The 22,419-nt window shown below is 39.1% G+C and overlaps 1 protein-coding gene across 1 annotated transcript; it reads right to left on the reverse strand.

The window, feature by feature from the left end:
- Positions 1-1,374: 1,374 nt before the first annotated feature.
- On the reverse strand, positions 1,375-17,368 carry HTATSF1 (HIV-1 Tat specific factor 1). Its single transcript, XM_026451900.1, has 10 exons — positions 16,883-17,368; positions 16,452-16,698; positions 14,552-14,732; positions 14,143-14,190; positions 13,530-13,684; positions 11,403-11,566; positions 9,877-9,976; positions 4,838-4,927; positions 3,798-3,935; positions 1,375-3,215 (listed from the first exon to the last, which is right to left on the reverse strand). Exons 2-10 carry the CDS (start codon positions 16,635-16,637, stop codon positions 1,983-1,985), a joined length of 2,295 nt encoding a protein of 764 aa, XP_026307685.1. The 5' UTR covers positions 16,638-16,698; positions 16,883-17,368; the 3' UTR covers positions 1,375-1,982.
- Between the last annotated feature and the right edge of the window lie 5,051 nt (positions 17,369-22,419).

Genomic DNA, 22,419 nt, shown 5'->3' on the forward strand with positions numbered 1-22,419 from the left:
TCAACCAAATTGAAGTCAAAATATTCGGGACAGTATCGCATAACTGAAATCCATTAACACACACTTGCGAACACACACACACACTTGAGTTCACACAGAAGATGGTTAACTTGCCAGGGGTGGCAATGACTTTAGACAAAACCCACCAAATAGTGAAAGTTTACTCTATTTTTAATGTATTTCCCATCCCTAAATTGTGGCAGGGAGTCTTTACTAAGCAATGGTTAGTATCTAAAAAAACAGACTAGATGGATAGTATATTCTTTTGAGAGATTCTGGATTTCCAAAATTATAAATTTTAATGTAAAGAATGAAATAAATTCTCCTAATGGTCTCAGAGCTAATTTATGTTGTAGGGTAATCTGTCCTAACCACTGTATATGGAAGGTAAAGCATTCTTTTCCTTTCATTTAGAAAACCAATTTTCCAACAAATTCAAGTTTAAATGCTCCTAGCTTATCTTTAAAGGAAATACTATTTTGGTTTGCAATTTTTCTATACTTAACTTTCTTCACCTCATTTACTGACTTATCCCTGGTGAAAATCCTGAAGATTTTACGAAATCCCAGACATCATCTAAAAAATTCTCAAAATAAAAACAGACTTGAAGTATAGGAACTCTTCTCTATCTAGAGGGTTACACTTACAGATACTGTAATGAAAGAGCACCAATGCAGTTTATTTTAATGCTTCTAATTTCTGAGAACAGCTTTTTTTTTTTTTTTTTTTTTGAGACGGAGTCTCGCTCTGTCGCTCAGGCTGGAGTGCAGTGGCTGGATCTCAGCTCACTGCAAGCCCCGCCTCCCGGGTTTACGCCATTCTCCTGCCTCAGCCTCCCGAGTAGCTGGGACTACAGGCGCTCGCCACCTCGCCCGGCTCGTTTTTTGTATTTTTTAGTAGAGACGGGGTTTCACCGTGTTAGCCAGGATGGTCTCGATCTCCTGACCTCGTGATCCGCCCGTCTCGGCCTCCCAAAGTGCTGGGATTACAGGCTTGAGCCACCGCGACCGGCCGAGAACAGCTTCTTAATGCTACATCAGAAGTAAATTTATCAATACTGAATTTGGAAAGCATAATCAAGAAAGACCCACAATTTTATTGGGACTACACAACTTTGCACAGTGCTAGGCACTAGGATTCTAAAAAAACGAACAACTGAAGCATGCATGAAGTTCTTCAACTTCAGGGCATCCAATGAACCTCCCCAAACTGGACACACATTGTGTAGTGTAGTGTGTACATTTTTTTCTGGGAAGAGGTCCTCTAACTTGAATTAACTTCTAAAGGGGCCCAAAGAGGCTAACAGTACAAGGCAGAATTCTAATCTGGTTCTCTAGATTTTTAATAATAATGGGAGCTGTAGACCGCAGGAAATTCACTTTTGCACATCTGAGAGTCAATTTTAATGGAAAGAGGGTAGACAACAAACAAGAGTTAATTTGCAAGGGCTGGGCAGAAAAAGCAAATCCAGAGGGTTGTTTTCTGAGTTTAGGAACATGTTCTGGTTTATAGAGAGGAAATGGAGACATATGTGCTACTACCAGCGGGAAGCAAGGAGACTCCAAAGGGATTCTTCAAGTCCTCAGAAAAGCCAACCGTCAGTATAAATAAAGCAGTATCAAGAATTTACAATGCAATTTACCTCAAGTCCAATTTTCAGTTTCTGCATATTATCAACTTATTTTTATTGATGAATATCACAAACTTCAATGCTTTTAAAAATATTATTCTGCATGCATTTAACAAATCTGACAAAAGAACAAGTATCCAGTTTACTTGCATTGTAACTATGACATTTTAACTAAACAATCAATTAACATATATTTAAAACCATTAGGTACAGGTAACAATGAAAAACTTCAATGCTTTAATCTGATGGCATCCTACCACTATGCACATGTTCATGTAACACTACTAGTAATTACCCTGAAGCACAGGCAAATGTAGATGGAGGACTCTCCCTAAAAAGCAAGTTTAAGGGATTAAATATCATCATCATCATCGCTACTGAGAATAAAGCTGCTGCCAGTGGATAGGGGCCCTTCTTCAATATTCCCAAAACAACCCAAAGGCCCCCTCTCATCAGAATCATCAAAATTCTCATTGGAATCTTCCTCCTCATCAAACAACTTCTCACTGGAATCTTCCTCCTCATCAAACAATTTCTCATTGGAATCATCATCTTCGAACAACTTTTCATCAGCATCTTCAACTTCCTTTCCATCTGCATCTTCATCTTCCTTTTCATCTGACTCTTCAAACAGCTTTTCATCTGCATCACCTTCTTCCTCCTTTTTACCAGCAGCTTCAAGCCCCTTTTCATCTGCATATTCTTCATCTTCTTTCTCATCGGACTCATCATCAAAAACTTTTTCATATGTATCCTCCTCTTCTTCCTTTTCATCTGAATCTTCGTCAAACTCTCTCTCAGAGCCTTCCTCATCTAACACTTTTTCAGAGCCGTCATCTTCAAATTCGGAGTTTTCGGAGTCATTTTCCTCTAACTCTTTGTCAAGAACATTTTCATGAAGCTCTTTTTCAGATCCTTCCTCATCCAAATCTTTCTCGAGACCATTTTCTTCAAATTCTCTTTCGGAGCCATCTTCAGACTGTTTTTCAGAGCAGTCTTCGTCAGACTCCTTCTCTGAGTCATCTTCTTCGGACTCTTTTGTGGGGCCAGCCTCCTCTTCAGACTCCTTGTTGGGGTCATCTTCAGATTCCTTTGCGAGGCCATTCTCTTCACAATCATTTTTGAGTGCCTTCTTTTTAGACTCTTTTTTAGGACTACCCTCTTCAGATCCTCTTATGAGATTGCCTTCTTCAGACTCTTTTTGGGGGCAACCACCTTCAAACCCTCTTTTAGGGCAGCCCTCTTCAGATTCTTTTGCAGGGAAGCCTTCTTCGGCCTCTTTTTTGGGGCTACTTTCTTTAGCATTGTTTCCAAAAGCACCTTCTTCAAATTCTCCCCCATCTTCTGTCTTTTCAAACTTCTTCTCATCTATAGGTTCTTCAAACGCCATTCCAGTTGCAGTTTCTTGAGCATTCATTTTAGATGTGCTGGGGTGCTCTGAAAAATGCCTTGCTCTAGAAGGCCCTGCCCTTTCGGAAGCAGAGACAGAATCTGAACGCCTAAGGCCTCTGTTGGCCTCGGGAGCATTGAGGAAAGCCTCCCATCCTCTCAGCCTTTCCTCCCTTTCTCTTGAGGTTTCCTCCACCTGTGGATAAATGGAGACTGCCATTAAAATAAGTTTTAGGCAAAAGGTTACTTTTCTGAACATATCTAATATTGATGAAACAACCTTAATTTTATAAAGCATCTCTTCTTAGGAAAACAATTCCCTGTCTTCAGTTTTCAAAACTTTACATCTTGATTTACTAGAGTTGACCTTAAATAAGATCACTTGAATAAAGGCCAAATATCACAGTACTGCAGAAATGTCTCATCTCTTAAAAAGTTAATATTTGAGCTCTGTCCGTACTTTACAGCATACAAAGGAAGAGTAACATTTGGTTGAATGTGTTCTTTTCTTATCACTATTCTGAACAAGCCTCAAACTTTCAGACTTATAAACTGAAAAACTCAAATAGTTCTCTATCTTCTGAATGCAAAATATTATTTAAAAGAAGCATTGTAAATAATGAGGAAGAGTAAAGAATTAAAACATATAAATAAATAAAAAGAAAAGAAGCATTGTTACATTAAATAGGTTAAACCAAACCCAAAATTTAGATCTGAAGGATCAGTATTTGTTGGTAATGAAACAATGTGTGTGCCCTTGACAAGTTGCAGAATTTACCTGATAATCTGTAGTCCCATCCCATGCCTGGGCAGTTATTTGACGGCCACCAAACCATCTTCCATCCAGAGTCTGAATACAATAATCAGCTTCCTCTGGATCCCGAAAGGACACAGAGGCCACACCATCTGGGTGCCTCTAGAAAGACAAGAAAGAAAAAACAGGAATGAACAGTAAGATTAAAAATAAAACACATACATTTCACGAAGTAGGCAAGCAGTAGTGTTCTCTCTGATACTCTGAAGTAAAACACTTTATGTATGAAGTCTTTCTTTCCTTTTATCCCAGCCAGTCACATGCAGTCATCTGCTTCTTTACCTTAATCTTACCTAGCAAGAACCAAGCACAATGTCCTTGGAAATGTTTCTGCTGACATCCCTGTCTAATGAGAAGCAGGACCGTATAACTGTTAAGAGTGTAAACTCTGAAGTCATATTGCCCTGGGATTAAATACTGGCTCTGTCAGTTACCAGATGAACAACCTTGGGCCAGGTGCTCAATTTCTAAAGTGTTAGCTTCCCCATCTGTAAAATGGGTATAATAGTGCTAACCTGCCTCAAAGGGTTTTGAGAATTAAGTGAGATAACATGTAAAGTAGTTTGTAATACACAAGCAATAAATGGTGACTCTTAATTACTGGGTGTCAATTTTGGAAGTAAAAAGAGGGTGAGAAGAGGAAATACACAGGAGAATATTTTCCCTTATTGTTCCAAATATGGAGGATGAGAACAATTCACAAAGAGGAGAAAATGTGACTAATAGGGAACCAGAGATCTCAAACATTTTTCTTGTACCTTCTTTCACCTGATCATGTACTCTAGGGTAATGATGGAAAATAAGCAAGGCATATCAAATCCATCAAATCCTTGGCTTGTAATCCATGTTCATCTCATTATTGCTAATAGATGATTATCACAAGATAGTAGACTACTCTATAAAAACATTAATCTAAAATCCAGGGGTATACTAACATCTGGGAAGAACTTATAAGGTGGAGGAATGACTGCTTCAGGATCCGTATGTCCAAGCTATGAACTTACATCAAAGAGAAGGAGCTTCCTAATTTGTCCAAACTTCGAACACTCTACTCGAAGGTCTTCTCTGATCTCATTCAGCACCAACGGATCATCCTGAAAAATACGCATGATGAAAATGAGTGTGCTCCCTTCTTTAACTATAAATCCTGAGAATCCAATTTCTTGTTCTGATAAATCAACAGACACAAAAAGGTTTCGCTTAAGGTGAGCTGTGTTTTTCAGTCTATAAAATTTTTTAAAAACTCAAAATCAAAATAAAATTAGACTACTCAATCCACTGCTACTCCTATAGGTTTGCCCTGCTTTAAACAAAGGAAATGGACAAGTATGGCAGGCAGCAGAAGGGGCCCACAGTGGCTGAGCAGGAGAAGAAGGCGGAAGTCCTGTGGCGCATATTCAGTCAGACTGCTAATTCCTATGTTCTGCATGGGCATCAACATCACGCTGATAAGAGCCCTGTGCTTTGTGTTTTGGATACATTCCTATTTACAGAAATGTTGTAATGGAGAGAGTAATATATCCCTTTTATTGACTAAGTGTCCTAAGATTGATTTTTGTGCTTCCAAGATGCTATTTTAACTCACAGAGTAAACATTATAAGGATGACTGTTTGTCTTGCCTACCACACTGTAACAGAACCATACAAATAAGGAGCTGCTATGAAGCATGCAATAAAATACATTCTTAGCTGTTGCTTTCTTGCAACTATGACCCTATTAAGAACATTCAAGTACTGCTGTTTCTAGTAGCCTAGAGTTCAGGTGGAAATCTCCCTACAACAACAAAATGATTTAAGATTCCCTCTGGGAATTACCAACTTTCTCTCTCTCAAAGCACCAATGCACAAAAAGGGCTCAGGAAAAGCTACATTATCAGCTTGAATTTCAACTACATACAAATATAAATGAAAATATCCTATCTATAAATTTCTATTGAAGGTGACTTATACTTTCTAGGAAACATTTAAGTGCATCTATCTTTCTTACACGCTTTCATTTTTCTCATCAGCTAGAGGAACTATAGAGAATTGTGGCTTTCCTCCCATAAGGTTCTTCAAAAAGCAAAAATAAGCTGGCAGGGAGTTACTGAAATCTGATTTAAAATAAAAAATATAAAATCGTACTCATTTGCATAAATCTGAGGCTTCTAAAACTACAGTTGGCAGAACTCTGGATTTCCCCACTTATAAATCCCAGTTTTGGAGAAGCAGCCAATTTGCTTTATACAAAATTATCAGACCTGAGAAGAATAGGAGTAGAGACTAAAAGTTATGGCTTTTGATGTGTGTGTGTGTGTGTGTGTGTGTGTGTGTGTGTGTGTGTGTGTGTGTGTGGTTAGCTCCTATTAGAGTGAGTGCTTTCAGAAGGCAGGAACTTTGTTTTATTGAGTTTCAGATACCTCACAGAAAATAGCACAGACTTTTGTACAAAGCCAATATTCAAGAAAATCTTTTTAAGAATTTGATAAACTGTTTCTAATACCTCTCTTTTATTCACCAAGGAAAATCAGGATTATATTTTAAAAAAACTGTTTCAACATGTTTAACAACTTTTAAATTGAAGTGTGATTCCGTGGTGGGAGTAGGCATCACTTTTATTTCTATACCAATGTCTCACTGCTTTGCTTTCTTTCTTTTTTTTATTTTGAAGACAGAGTCTTACTCTGTCATCCAGGCTGGAGGGCAGTGGCGCGATCTTGGCTCACTGCAGCCTCTGCCTCCCAGATTCAAGTGATCCTCGTGCCTCAGCCTCCCGAGTAGCTGGGATTACAGGTGCGTGCTACCACGCCCGGCTAATGCATCTGAGTTTTGAATCTTCATGTCTTGGTATTCAAATTTGCCAGGCAATGCATTTTAAAATAAGGATTTGAATTAAATACTGAAGACCCTCTGAAGTTACATTAAAAATGTTAGCTAGCCTTCAATATTTACCCTGATATCAGACAGTATTCTTAGGTATGTTGCTTCTAACTGTTTGGAATCAAAATATACCCCTCCACCCAAAATCTGACTCCTTTCAGATAACTCAGGATAACCTGACAATTCAGGTTTTGTTTTCCAGTAAAAAGCTCAACGCTGCTGTGTGTTCTTTAGGCTCATATGGAGTCTTCAGTCAAATCAAACACCCCCCCAAAACATGCAATAAAAGCAGGTTTTCCTGTTGGACACTTCTGTCAAAAGTTATATAATGTCTATACCAATATTGTCCAATAGAAGGTTCTGTGATGATGAAAATGTTGTATATCTGCATTATCCAACATGCTAGCTACTAGCTACATGTGCCTAGTACAAGTGATGAACTGAATTTTATTTCATTTTAATTAATTTACATTTAACCACACAAGGCTACCATATCTGACAGCACAGGTCTACACTGAGGTTCAGGTGCTCAGAGACAGTGAACAAAAGCAAGATTATTTGTCACTCTTCTTGCTGATAGGCTTTCAAGCAAGCTACTTGGACCATGTGAGACCAGGAAGGTGGGCAAACAAGGATAGCATCACCAAGCATTTCTTTGTGAACTAATTCCACCACTGCCAAAACAATGTCCTACCATCCTTCGTGGCATAAGCATCTAAAAAGAAAATTTGCCTTCATTTGCAAAGATGCTGAAGAGAAAATGTTTCATCCACCGATCCACCGGATGAATGAAAAGACTCTGGCTTGTAAATAACAAGGGTTTCATTTAATAATTCTTTCAATTCTTCATCACATAAATATTAAGGGCCAAGTGTGTGCCAGACACAATTCTATGTACTTAGAATACAGCAGCAAATAAGGTAGACAAAATACTGGGTGTCATGGAGCTCACATTCTAGTAGACGAGTCAAAATTACTTCAGATAATAATAAATGCTATGAAGGCAACAAAATAGGGTAGTATAAAGGCTCTGTAACTCCAAAGTAATGTTTATACTAAACCAAGAGGATTAAAAAAAAATCAGGAATTTGCAAGCATGAAACTTCTATCTTTAAGAATATTCACTGGACGGAATATATAGGGGTCAAGGTAGAGTAAATGGGGACTTGGGGAAAGAATATTTGTTAAGCTAGGTAAAGCTAAGTCTGCCCGGGGTGATCCTTAGACTCAAATAAGGTATTTCAATGAGCAAGGCAGGAGGCAGAAACAAGAATAGATAAAATTACACACAGATTTCTACTTGCAGAGGTTCCAGATACTTTGAATTAGGTTTGCATTTACATTCACACTCGAGTGGCAGGAGTATGAAATGTGTGAATCAAAGACCTCAAGTCACAGAAATAAATATGTCACCTAATAAACAAATCACTTATTTTTTATATTATTATTATGCTTTATGTTCTAGCGTACATGTGCACAACGTGCAGGTTTGTTACATATGTATACATGTGCCACGTTGCTGTGCTGCACCCATTAACTCGTCAGTTACATTAGGTATATCTCCTAATGTTATCCCTCCCCCTTCCCCCGACCCCACAAAGGTCCCGGTGTGTGATGTGCCCCTTCCTGTGTCCAAGTGTTCTCATTGTCAATTCCCACCGATGAGTGAGAACATGCGGTGTTTCATTTTCTGTTCAACAAATCACTTATTTAGCAGGGGGATAAAATGTAATAAACAATAGGAAATCCCGGAGTTGTATTTAGCAGACTATTGTGATCAATCTATGCATTTATTTTATATGCTGCTTTAGTGACTATGATCTGGTTTTGTTTTGTTCTGTTTTTGGTTCTTTTTTTTTGAGATGGAGTCTCGCTCTGTTGCCCAGGCTGGAGTGCAGTGGCGCGATCTTACCGTAACCTCCGCCTACCAGGTTCAAGCGATTCTCCTGAATCAGCCTTCTGAGTAGCTGGGATTACAGGCATGCGCCACCATGCCCAGCTAATAGTTTTGTAATTCTATGTGTTTATTTTAAAGTTATTGCTGGCAAAAACAGTATTTCAAAATGCAACTGGTGTGCATGTGTTTTTAAACCATGTTTCATTATCACTGCAACTATAAAACTGTAAACTGTTATATTTCAAAATTCTTCCAGATTTCTGGTCAGAAGAGACATCAATCAATCAATCTCATAAATAAACCACACGTATCTTTCCAATGACCTCAAAAGATGCCCAAACTCCATAGGTACACAGTAATCACAACACTATTCATTGAGATAGAGCTGAACTGTCCATTGTGGGGCCCTCACTAAGGGAGCTACAATTATATTATCATTTTGACTGTTTAAATGCACAAAAGGGTCAGGAATGGGCACTGATGACAACTAGATCATTTATAAACCTGGAAGTTTACATTATGAACATTTTTCTCTGTATAACCTGCTATCTGTATAATCTGCTTTCTGTATAACTTGCTATCACTAATTTCAGAACCAGGGAGATAATAAAGAGTTGTTTCTCCACTAACAATAAAATCAGTCTACCCCAGTAGACAGAGATAAGAATAGAGGCAGAATGTAACACAACGTACTTTGATGACAATATTCCTTAGAACTCCTTGTTCTTTGCTCCTTCTTTATTCACTTTTTTGAGGGGAGGAAGGACAGTTCCATTCACTTTATTTTTTTAAAATCATTTTAAAAAGTTGATATATAACAGATGTACTTATTCACTTTTACTTGCTGTTCTTGGACTTTTCCACGGACATTAAGCATTGTAACTTTTAGTACCAAGCTGAAGTTTGCATTTACAATTGTGAAGCTGGTACTCCCCACCAAAATCAGCCCATACTTGTTGGCCTGCACTCAAAATCCACAAGCAGTTCCCATAAATCTTTTAATGATGATATGTTTCAATGGTTTCTCATACCAAGTAGCTGCTGTTTGGGGCGCAGTATGGTTATTAAACAGTCTTATTTGAGATATACTTTAAAACAATACTGGGCTAAACAAAGGGAAGGGAAATCAAAAGACTTAAGTAGCTTCTTGGCTCCATCTTCCTCTACTACTCACTGCACAAACGTGTAGGAGGTGACATAACAAAGATGGGACAAGGCAAGCTCCAGGCTCCCTTGAGAGAAAGAAAGCCTATCAGCATTTATATCAATAAGCACACCACTTCCTACCTCAAAATCCATAGGATGAAACATATTCTTGATGATGACAACTCGCTCGTGGCGCATCCGGGATGGTCCGGCTTGCCTCTCAGGTCTCCAATCCAACTGCCTGAGGCAATGAAGCAGTAACAACAAACTGTAAATTTTGCTTCAGACTTGGAGAGAGAAAGCAATGAGTTGTTCATACAGTACTTTATTGAATATTTAATAATTACTGGATTTTACAACAAACTGTATTTCAGTCACAGTTCCAGTCCGAAAACTTTCTGAAATAAAAATAATGGGCAGGGGGCCATGTGCGGTGGCTCACACCTATAATCCCAGCACTTTGGGGGGCTGAGGCGGGTGGATCACTTGAGGTCAGCAGTTCAAGACCAGCCTGGCCAACATGGGGAAACCCCGTCTCTACTAAAAATACAAAAATTAGCCGGGCATGGTGGTACACGTCTGTAATCCCAGCTACTGGGAAGACTGGGGCATGAGTATAGCTTGAACCCCAGAGGTGTAGGTTGCAGTGAGCCAACATTGCACCACTGCACTCCAGCCTGTGTGACAGAGCAAGACTCTTGCCTCAAATAAATAAAGTAAAATAAAATAGAATAAAATAAAATAAAAGGCAGAGGCAAAATGGCCCCAGTATCTGAAATCCCCAGATTTAATGTTTTTCAGGGCAACTGTTGTCTGATTATACAAACATTCCAATGAGACCCTTGAAAAATCTCTAATTCCTAGTATTTATGAGTTCAGAAGGATACACTTTGAGGCTAAAGAACACTTTTAAATTGTATTGGTTTTTAGGTACTTTATCATTATAAAAAACAAACTGCACTCAAATATGTAAAACTACTCACTCTGTTACAATCATAAATTTTACTGATACTGTTTAAAAAATATGTGGTTAGCAATTTTACTTACTCTTGTAAAAACGATGAGACATCACAACTAAATGCTTTTATGATATTTAATTAGTTTAAGCATGGTGTTAGAAGTGTCACTAGAATTTACTCTGATAAAAGTATTTATCATTTTGACTAATTTCTTAAAACTAGTATATTGCAAAGTATATTAAACAAACAGAATAATAACAGAAACTTGATGACATTAAGTAGATACTACACACAACTACAGTAAATACAATTATAAAATCTTGTCATTTCTAATTCCTATAACAAACCTGTACATAAAAATTTAGCCCCTGCTACAAGTGATTTGAATCCACACAGAAGGTAAACTAATGGTTCTGGTACATAAGCCTAACTATCTTATTTAATTTGATGTTCAACGTTTTCCAAACAGATGGCTTCTCTTAGCTCATTGAAGCCCTTATTATATTACAAATAAACACCCTGGAAAATTAAAATTCCCACTACTGCTAAATTATCCTATTGTATAGATTGCTAGAAGTACCAGATGATCTAATGAAATTATTTTAAAATAATATGTAGGCACATTTGACAGAACAACACTAGATGGCTATTACCAAAAATATACTCTAGAATATATAGAACTTTTCAAAAGGGAAAAAAATTACAAACTTTTGTTGCATAGACAGCTTCTTCTTATAGTCTTTGCACTTCTTCTTCTTCTTTGAGGCATCATATTCTCCCTTCAGTTGAAACTTTGCCACCTCAACATGTAATTTGTAGCCTCTAATTTCATCTTCATCCAAAAGTTTTAATGCAAGTTCCACAGATTCTCTCTTTATAAAGGTAAGATAAAATATAGTCAGTTATACAACGAAATAAAAGTTCAGGAGTTTTTTAGATGAATGATGATTATACATGAAATAATTTAAATTCTTATATTTATATAGTACTAATATATGAGATCTTTTTCTCTCTTTGAGATAAAGAACTCTAGAATCCGAACCAGGAAACCTGCATCTAAGACCCAGCTGTCCCTAACCGGCTGTGTGAACTTCGGTAAATTATTCAAGCTTCCTGAGCCCCAGTATCATCATGTGTAAAATGGAAATAGTTAATACCTTCATCACAAGGTTCTTGACAAAATTAAATGAAATAATGCATGGAAAGGATAAGGACTAGCGTATGGTAGGTGTTCAGTAAATTATGTGATTATTGGATAATTTTGTCTCTTAAGGCCGCAATTTCTTATCTGCAGAATGAAGGGGGCAAATCTGCATGACTTCTAAGGTGTATTTCTTTTAAAATCCTATAATACTCTTACTTAAAAGACTAGATGACTCAAGGAACTGGGAACACCATAGCCAGCCTTTAATTTTTTGGTTCATCCATTAAATTTTAAGGCTGCAATACACTGAGAAGTAGAAGACAATTATTTGATGACTTGTACTTTATATTAAATACATGTATGGATTCCGGGTCTTACAGAAAGGGCAGTTATCAGCCCTATACAAACAGAGCCAAAGATCAGAGGACCTGTAGAAAACAAAAATGGGTAACTGAACTCAGCTGCTCACATAAATATGGGTCCTGGAATAATTCACTATATTTTCCTGGAACTCAATTGACTGTTTTGACAATCTTGTACTTCTATGGGTCTCAAAACTCTATTTTTTTTCCTTTAAAAAATTTAAAAAATCTAACAGAACTCCCTAAGAATCTGTTAGCAGATTTTTGAATAATCCTTAAAGACCTTATAAAACTCTCAAATCTCCTTACATTTGAACATTACAAAACTACCATCCTAAAATGGTCATGCTCATGTCCCATTACCATCACGTTTAAGATTCAGGTCAAAAACCTATTTCCCAAAAAGCTGTCACCTTAATCCTACCCTCTTCTGATCCCACTGGAATGCTGTATACTCACAACACACCTGTGGTGTTTATACTTTTGCTTTACCATTTTGATTTTACTCTGTAATTATTTTCAGGTTTGACTTATGTACATGTCATCATTTGTTCTGTACCCTGTGATAACGTATAACACATGCTCCTAAGGTGGCAGGTGTTCCAGGAATGATGGCTGCCTTTGGCACTGAGGTTTCTTTGTGTAATTTATGGTACTATGACTACATGCAGTTCTGCAAATTTCTCTTAATACCACTCTTTTCTCACATTCAAAAAAATATTTTAAAGGAGTAAGAATAAGCTATCGTCTCCTTCACGGTCTAATAAAAGGGTCAGAAAAGTCCTTTTGTTAAAGGGCCAGTTCGTAAATATTTTAGGCTTTGTAGGCCACAAGGTCTGTGCTGCAATCACTCAACCCTATCAATGAAACACAAAGGCAACCACAGACAAATGCATAAATGAATGAGTGTGGCTGTGTTCCATAAAGCTGTATTTACCAAAACAGAGCCGGAGTTTGCTGAACCCTGGTGTAATTCACTCCAATGGACAACTAAAATGTCACTGGCTTTTTTTTCTTCTTGAATTTTTAAAATGTAGTCTGAATTGACTGTACACATCAATAAAGAAATCTTTCCAGTGAGAATTTTTCAAGACAAAAGAAGCACTCCAGTCACATACTTATATAACACTTTAACCTGTTAATATATTTTCTTAAAACAAGTAAATAATCTTACCAATGTGATACACACAGGTACTAACTGAAATTTCAGTTTTCTTCATATCCTGTTTTGAGTAGTCCTTGGTGTTGGTTATCATCTATAGAAATTATAGCCCTGGTTCCTGAGTTTAAAACGAAGATACAAGAAACTTATTTGATCATACAACTTACCTTCAAATAACAGCAAAGACCGTCTCCTTTAAGATTTCCTTGATTATCTTTGTAAAGTTTGACCTTAAATTCCTCTGTCTGAGGATCTCTCATAATAATGCCAAACTTGGACATAAGTTGTATAAATTCATCCACTGTTATATCTGGAGGCAAACCTGTCATTTAAGAAAAATTTTTAAAAAATTATAATTGATAATGAAAGTGAATTACTTAGCATTCTATCAATTAGAAATCTATAACTTAGGTGAATGCAGTGTTGATTTTCTAAATGTATGTAAGAGTTTTACATTTACAGAACTGAAGACATTTCACATTTTTGTGTGTTCAAATATACATTAAAATTATGCTTTGTTAAGGGCCTCACTGAATGGGAAGGGACACACTGCTGTAAGTTACATTAATGAGGCCCAAAGGTTGGTATGCAAAGTTACACACTAAATTTCTTGGTTCTGTAGTAAACACACATATTCCTTACTAATATAAATGGCTGAACAAAAAATGACACAATGATAAAAAGTGGACTCTGGAGAAACTGAAAGCTAAAAATCACTTCATGAAAAATCTCAAAATTAAGTATTTCCTACCTTAAACTTGTTTAAAAAGTTATACATACCAGACACATATACATTTGTATTTCTGTCTTCTTCAACATGAAACCATCCTAGAAATCAAAATTAATTAAATACATAAAACACTTGCAAGAAAAGATAAGAGTTATATTATGGAATCTTGACAAAGCAGCAGTTTCTTGAAACTTCCAGGACCTTTCTCTTACTCTTAAAAGACCAACATAAACTAACTCAAATCACTACCCAGCTTTCAAAGGATTTAAATCTTTTGACAAATAATTTAGAGCCCTATCTGGAAAAAAGATGGCCAGTTTATCTTGATTCTTTATAACTCTGACACTACCTTTAAGAAAAAAACTCACCTTATTCCTTCAAAGCTATTATAATTCTCGGAAAAGCAACCGTACATATGCACACCCATACACTTAAAATTTGTAAGCTAGAACCACTTACCTGACTCAGCCTTTCTTTTTTCTCCCTTCTTTCTGGGATCAGTGGGTTCTGGGGCTTTTTCTTGTGGAGGTTCCTCTGCAGTTCTAGCATGGACATCTTCAACATTTGCGGTAGAACTAGATGCGCCATCATTAGAGAAGCCATAATTGGCCTGATATGTAGCAATGAAATCTTCAGTGATCTAAACAAGCAATTCAACAGACCCAGACAGAGAAATTCAAAATTATTTCCACCCATAAGAAGTTTAAATTGTGTTTTTACAGCATGGTTACACAACTTAAAACAGAAGTGTTTCTGTGGATAATAGTTGTACTTATTAAAGTATAAATACAATAGTCATATAGAAAATTGTGCATGCGGTGATAAAAAATAAGACACGAGTACTTAGATGATCAATGCAAACGTCTGAGATATGACTTAAAGCATTTTAAGTGATGCTGGCACCTTTTCTAGTTGTTTCATTTATAAATTACTACCTCTCTACAGTTTACTTGACTAAGGCTACAAATACATACAACAAAGGAAGTACCAGATAATAAAACAATAAAAACCAACAGTCAGTGAATAATCTGACCACAGAATCCACTTTTCTCTTACTGTACAGATGCACAAATATACATGTACAGTAAGTACTTAAATATCTGTATGCAGAGAGCACATAGAACAGAAATCTGACTTGGTATATAAAGAATGGAGTTAACAACTGTAAAACTAAATGCTCATTTTAACTTTATCACAAATTAAGACGTTATCTTTTACTAACAGAACAAATTAAAGACAAATCCAACTCATATCTATCTTCCTCCCCTTTGGGGGAAAAGTGTTATTGCAAAATGAAAGAAATATAGTTATACCATCACACCAATCAACATTAGGCACGCATGGAATGGGGAAAATGTAAAACTCAAAGTATGAAGAGGTATGGGCTTCAATAACATAAAAAGATAAAGTCACACATTAATCCATTATCACACCTTTGTTAAAAGTATTCAGAATGCTGAAGAAACCAAATCTGCACTCAAAACTAGTACTACCAATACAGAAGTGAAATCGTAAATTTTAACAATCTGGAGGCATTGGAATATATATACAAATACAGAATGGGAAAGAAAAGTTGCAAAAGAATTTTTAAAACAGCCATCCAGTCGCGCAATGGAGACAGGTTTTGTATCACTGGCTTGCAAGTCAATTTGTGTGCTACTAGTGTGCCCTTTCCTGCTCATGAGAGCCAGATTAAAAGGGCACTTTTACCACAAAGTTTACAGAACCAAGTTTAACATTATTTATTTTACTTCGAAGCTGAAATAAAAATATTTAGCAATTTCCAAGTACTCCAAACAAATATACACAGATATCTTCCATCTGTATTCTGTGCGTCTGCAGTCTTATTCCTGTGGTTATATGGTTCAAACATATATGCTTAGGGACAAAATTTACTAGGAAAGTAAAGCAAGGTGCAAAGAAAGTTCAATTAGTAAAGATATGTAAACAGCTACTTTAAAAAAGAAATCAAGAAACTGCATTTTGCACATAGTACATAAGCTAAACATCTGAGTTCCTAGGACAAGTGGGGTTGGCCACCAGAAATGGACAGCTACTAAATTTGCTCTTGGTGTTTTTCCTCTTCGCAATAAAAAGCAGTCATCAATGTAATTACCAACTGTGACCTTCACAGACAAGATTAATAAAGCATAGAAAAGACTTAAAAATTACATTTAAGACACCACCCTAAAGATTTACGTTCCTTTACACATCGGTGCCCCAACAAACACAACAAAAAGAAGCGTCGCTATCCAAGGGGGCTAGGACCAAGGATCTCAGCAAAGCAAACGTAAGAGGAGTGCTCCGCGAGGCTGGCCAGGCGACCCGCTCTGTAGTGGCGCCCGTGGCACTCTCCTACCTTGGGGAACCAAGCCTTCTTGTCCAGGTCCCACTCGTAGGGGGTGTCCGTCGGCTGCTGCCCGAGAGAATCGGTTTCTCCGCCGGCATCGGTCTGGGTGTCACCATCCTTGCCGTCTCCGTACAATTCTTGCATTCGCAACTGCTCATCAAACTCATCGTTCCCATCCAAGTTGCTGCCGCTCATGTTTCCTACCCAGCTCAGGAGAAGGGTTCAGAAGAACTAAGAGGCCGAAATGACGCTGGAGCTGAGCAGAAAAAGGCAGGTCAACCGCGCTCTGCTCGCGCCACGCCGCCCCCCGGCCCGCCTCCCCGCGGCGCCCCAGCAGTCCCCGGGAAATCGGGGCCGCTCGGCTGCCGCACCGCCCCCTGCTCTGCCCGCCCACGGCGCGCGCGCGCTGATGCTGGGAGCTCGGCCGCGCCGCCGCCCACCTGGCTTGCTCTGCCGGACCTCGGCACCGCCGCTAGGTCCAGGGCGCTGCGGGAGCGCGCAGGCGCGGCGCCGCCGCCGCCGCCGACCGGGTCTGAAGCGACTGCGGCTCCCTCGGCAACGTCAGGATATTACTTGTAAACTAAGCCCTGCTCAGGCCGACGCAGCCGCCATTGTCGGCGCGTCGCGACGTCGCGGGTCGCGCCGACACGCCCACTATGGCGTCAAAAGGCGCCGACGCCGGCACGGGGCGCGAGACCCGGGGAGGCGGGGCGCCGGAGGGGGGAGGGCTGCTGCCGCGCGTCGAAGCCCACTGGGGTTGGCCTTGGGGCGGGGCGAGGGCCACTGAGATCCCCTGGCGCCTCAAGGGCCTTGAGGTCCGCGTTGTTCCCGGCGAATCGGCCGGCCCGCGAGGGAGACGGAAGGAAGGCGTGGGAATATTCCCTCGCGGAGGTGGCCGGGCGGGTGTCGCGAGGACGCCATCTTGGGGGAGTGGGTGGGGCGGGCAGGACAAATATCTCTGGCTTGGAGAAAACGACGCGCCTCCTTCGCCCAAAGGCCCCTCCTCCGCGCAGGAACCGCGTCTTTTGCTTGTTTCTTTCCGACTCCCTGGGATAGACACCGGATATTGTTCATCTTGGTGGCCTAAGCTCCTGGCACCGGCTCTGGTGTCTAATGCGGAATGAGCGAATGAATGAACGAATGAGGGGTAGAAGGGCCAACTTTTTTTTTCTGGCGTCAGCCTTCTCCTTTATCGCTCTCATACCTTCCTCTGGCTGGAGTTTGACTCCATGGGAAGGATGGGAGGGGCAGCAGTTGCCTGCCTCTTGTACTGCAGGATTCAGTGGCGCTCGAGCTTCGAACTTGAAACTTAAACATAAATGTAAACATCCCAGTGTAAACACCAGCTTTACTGGCCGGCAAACTCCGCTTCTTTGTCATTCTTTTAGAAAGACACAGCATACTTTTGTTCTAAACAGAACTTTGTTTTCAGGAATTACACTCATTGCCGAAAATGAAAAGGTCCATATTTTTAAGTTGGGCAAGTATTTATCCAGCCCCTACTAAGTGCAGGGTTCTGCACCGAGGCTCTGGCGACCCAGGAGTCGACAAGACAGGCACAACTCAGGGGAGACAGAATTAGGATGGTTGGCAAATGACAGATATGAGATGCTGGAGGTCAGCAGTTCTCAAACTTTTTGGTCCCAGGTCCTCTTTACACTAAAACATTGAAGACCCCAAAAAAGTTTGTTTGTGGATTATACTTACCAATATTTCTGCACAAAAATTAAAGCGGCCGTTAAAAAATATTAATTCATTTAAAATAATGAGGAACTCATTAGTGTAACCATAAATATCACAACCCAGGCTTGAGGGTGGGGAAAACCTTACCAGAAGAAATTATTTCACTATTCCAGTGACCTTCACTTCTAAACATAGCAGTTGAGTACTACTTCTAGAAAATCCTGGCTCCCCACGTACCCGCTGTGTGAATCTATGGTTTCAACGATAACAATAGTTTTTAATAGTTTGGGTTAGTTTTTTTTAATAATATTTCTTTTTCATGAAGTTCGCATTCTGGTAGGAACTCGAAGAACTGAATTTGTGTGCATTTTTATGATACAGGTAATGTGAGTTTTATTAGGCTTAAACTTTGCTAAATATTTTTTCCTGGATCCAAAAATAGCATACAGCTGTTTTCAGCAATGTGTTATTGAGCTCACGTTTCATTCCCGAGTTCACAGGATAGGTGACAATATGTGACACCATCCTACTGCACATGTCATTGAGTGCCGCTTTACTACAACCATCTTTTGAGCAGGTGACTGAAAGGGTTTCTTATGCTTATGCCCCATGTCACCCAACCATCCTGGCCCAAAGGCTGCCCAGGGCCTGTGTGGTGACCTGGCAGAGTAGCTCTGCATTCTAGGCTGGATTTGACTGACTGAGCCAGTAAGAGCCTCTCCCGGGAAGTTTGAGTATAGAACATACAGAGATGTAGTCAGAGTAGCAAAGAAGCAAGGAGATACACCCAGGGAAGGTAAAAGGCAGAACAGAGGCCTGCTATGGAGAAGTTCCCCACGGAGGAGCAGCTGAAGCAGCGAAGGAGAGTCACTGAGTCACCATACTAGTTAGGTAGTAGAGTTGAGAAGTAAACACATTGTACTTGTAGTGGCATTCTGTTTGGTCATGAGATCTGACAGTTCTAATTGCACCATGCTGTGGTCTCTATGAGGCCTGGTTCCTATTTTTTCTCATTTCCCTGTGTATTCATAGAATAACTCCCTAGTGACTGACGTAATCTGAAAGCATCTTTGTCTCTGTGACCTGTCTTTTTCAAGTATTTTTTTTTTTTCTTGCAAGTTATAGAAACACTTGAGGTAACAAAAAAAGGGAGGTGGGTGGGTTATAAAGATAGGCGTGGCTACTGAAACTCCAGGACTGCAATGTAGATGGGCCACATAAAGGGATGCTGGACCTAGGAAGAATCTACATAGCTGACTTCTCTTTGAGTATGTGCTTCATTCTTCTCTCTGACCTTTTTTTTTTTTTTTTTTTTTTTTTTGAGACGAAGTCTCGCTCTGTCACCCAGGCTGGAGTGCAGTGGCAGGATCTCGACTCACTGCAAGCTCCACCTCCCGGGTTCACGCCATTCTCCTGCCTCAGCCTCCCGAGTAGCTGGGACTACAGGCGCCCGCCACCGCGACCGGCTAATTTTTTGTATTTTTAGTGGAGACTGGGGTTTCACCCTGTTAGCCAGGATGGTCTCAATCACCTGACCTCATAATCCACCCATCTCGGCCTCCCAAAGTGCTGGGATTACAGGCGTGAGCCACAGCGCCTGGCCTCTCTCTGACCTTTATATGGGGTGATCTGTGTTGTATTTCTGCCCTAATAGGCCACATCCTTCTTGGTGGATAAATATACATTAACCTATAAAAGCAGAGACTGCACTCCAGATAGGACTCATTTATCTGGCCTAGGAACTCTTTCTGAAAAATTATTGAACTATACCAAATCAGATTTTTTTAAAAAAATGGTCCCTTCTCACACACGGGGGCCATGCAGGGGGGGGGGGAGGGGGGAGGGATTGCATTGGGAGTTATACCTGATGTAAATGACGAGTTGATGGGTGCAGCACACCAACATGGCACAAGTATACATATGTAACAAACCTGCACGTTATGCACATGTACTCTAGAACTTAAAGTATAATAATAATAAAAAAGAAAAAAAAATGGTTCCTTCAGGCCCACTCTGTCCAGGAATTTTCCTATCCCCACATCCTGTAATCTCAAGACTTAGTGGAAATAAAAAGACTTCTGTCTTTCTGACAAAAAGATTGAATTCCTGACCTAAGTTGACTCAAACTGCAGAAATTCTGCAAACCCAAATTTGCTGTTTTCAGCAGAAATGCCAGTGGTAAGTGTTTTGTAGTGCTTTCACCTCAATGACGAAGACTTACCTGCTGGACATTTTGGTTATGCCTAACTTTTTGACTGTGTTTTCATGCTTTGTGGAGTATTACTCTATTATAGTCCATATTTTAAGTCTTGGGTCAGGGAAGACCCCGAGCAAAATTGAGATGTATACAGAATTTATTTTGCATATGTCCCACCTATCCCTGCCATTTAGAGTTCTCTCCAAAGAAATGAAATCTTCCGTAGAAACATTTCTGGAACCACAATAGGCAGTGTGAAAAAAGTTGTGACTATTAGGGACTACTTGTAAGGTTAGCTGTGACAAGGATAATCTGTTGAAAAAGAGACCACCCTCTCAAAAATCAAAGCAAAGCTGTGAATTTTAAACCAACTACAACTACAGATGGAAGGAGGCTGATGCCCTACACAGCCGTATAGGGAGTTACATCCCTAACTCACCTAAGGATTGCTGAGAATGAAAACAAAAAAGTTATTTGAGTTCTAGTTTTATGAATTTCCATAAAGCTCTCTTCACTTTTGTATTCTGGTACTTCTATCAAGTTATATCTGAAAAGTTATTAGAGTTTAGGAGAGTAAAGATGTAATTTTTACTCAGAGTGAGGAAAATAATAAGATTGTTTTAGGGCTCTGTGACTTGAAAGTAACATTTTGGGTTTAAAATGGGTTCCATTATATTCTGTCAGAAATATTGATTTTAGAATATAAAGTTACAGAGGGTCATTTAAAACTTTATTTCATATTTATTTGTTTTTCCACACTTATTACAGTGTCCACTTTAAAACAATACTAATACAGTATCACACACCCCCCCCCCCCACTTTAAGTAAACCAATTTTACAGAAAGTTGAAGTCTAATGTTAATACGTATTACCTTTTGGAGCCACATCATTAGCAAAAGTTCACGACTCCACAAGCCATTTAAAGAAAGCTCAACATTACCAAAAGCACACTCAAACATTAAGTTTTTTTTAATACAAATTTACCTGTAGTGCCAAACATATATTTAAACTTGCTCCAAAATGTTTTCTGAAACCACAGATTTAAATCTGACATGTCTATTGACAACAGTTTAAAAAATAATAATAATAATTGTTAACAAGCGAATGATGTTAGCAGGTAGGAGCACAGGATAGAAAATCAGAGCTTTCCATCTGATTTCCATGGGCAGAGATTAATTAGACCATACACTTACAGGACTTAGGCACCCATCAGGTTTAATAAAGTCAACCAGGAAGATGATCTGATCACAATTGCACACCCAGGGGTTAGGGATTTCATGTGGTACTTCTGCATGTTTTTAGAAAGAGGGCACTGCTTACCAGAAAGAAATGAATTTCTGTAAAGGAAGAATTTCAGACACTGTGGCAGGTTTGCAGATTTTTCAACAGGGGTCCTCAAATGACACCATAAACATGGCCACTTATTCTGCCTATGAAAGAGGCAAGTTCTTAATAGTATTTGTGAATGATAACTTAGCCCAGTTATTAATCCATGGCAGTTGTAAGTGTTGAAACTACGTTAAGTCAGTAAGTGTTGACCCAATAAGGCAAGCAGTGTGCCCCAGATCCTTACTCAGTGCTTTGTACTCGCTGACTCCAAAACATTTTCATTTCAACTGCACAGATTCAGCTGCAATGGAATAGAGATGAACGGAAAAGGGCAGCCATTCTGTGAAGGTTTATTTTTAAGAAAATAGCATAAGAGATGCTTTATCTCTTTTGTGATCCCCTTTTCACATACAAAGTATCTCTAGATTTACACCACACAGTAAACACAAACACAATTTTATGCAAACCACAGTATATGAGGAATTAGAAGCATCACAGATGTGATTACACAACGAATGAGATTTTTAAGTTTCATCTTGTTTGTTACATCTTCCTTCCCATTCGACTTCCGTTACTATTCACTGGCATATATAAACTTGTCTTTCTGCACTTAGTGGGGCTTCATTTTATTTAGAAAGCCTGATGACATTACTCTTTGTACTTTGAAGAAAGTAATGATTTGTCTTTTACTTACTTATAGGGATCCTTCACTCCTAAGATTTCAACACACTTTTGAAACAACAAAAATCTGGACATCATACACCTAGC

Source organism: Piliocolobus tephrosceles, chromosome 12 (assembly GCF_002776525.5).
Source record: "Piliocolobus tephrosceles isolate RC106 chromosome 12, ASM277652v3, whole genome shotgun sequence".
Classification (NCBI taxonomy): Eukaryota; Metazoa; Chordata; class Mammalia; order Primates; family Cercopithecidae; genus Piliocolobus; species Piliocolobus tephrosceles.

Excerpts from the sequence above, each read along its gene's own strand:
- HTATSF1 (XM_026451900.1), bottom strand. The coding sequence starts at position 16,637 with ATGAGCGGCAGCAACTTGGATGGGAACGATGAGTTTGATGAGCAGTTG. Across the intron at positions 14,191-14,551 it reads AAAAAGAAAGGCTGAGTCAG|GATGGTTTCATGTTGAAGAA; the intron begins GTAAGTGGTTCT and ends TTTGATTTCTAG. Across the intron at positions 3,936-4,837 it reads GGAAGCTCCTTCTCTTTGAT|AGGCACCCAGATGGTGTGGC; the intron begins GTAAGTTCATAG and ends TTGTCTTTCTAG.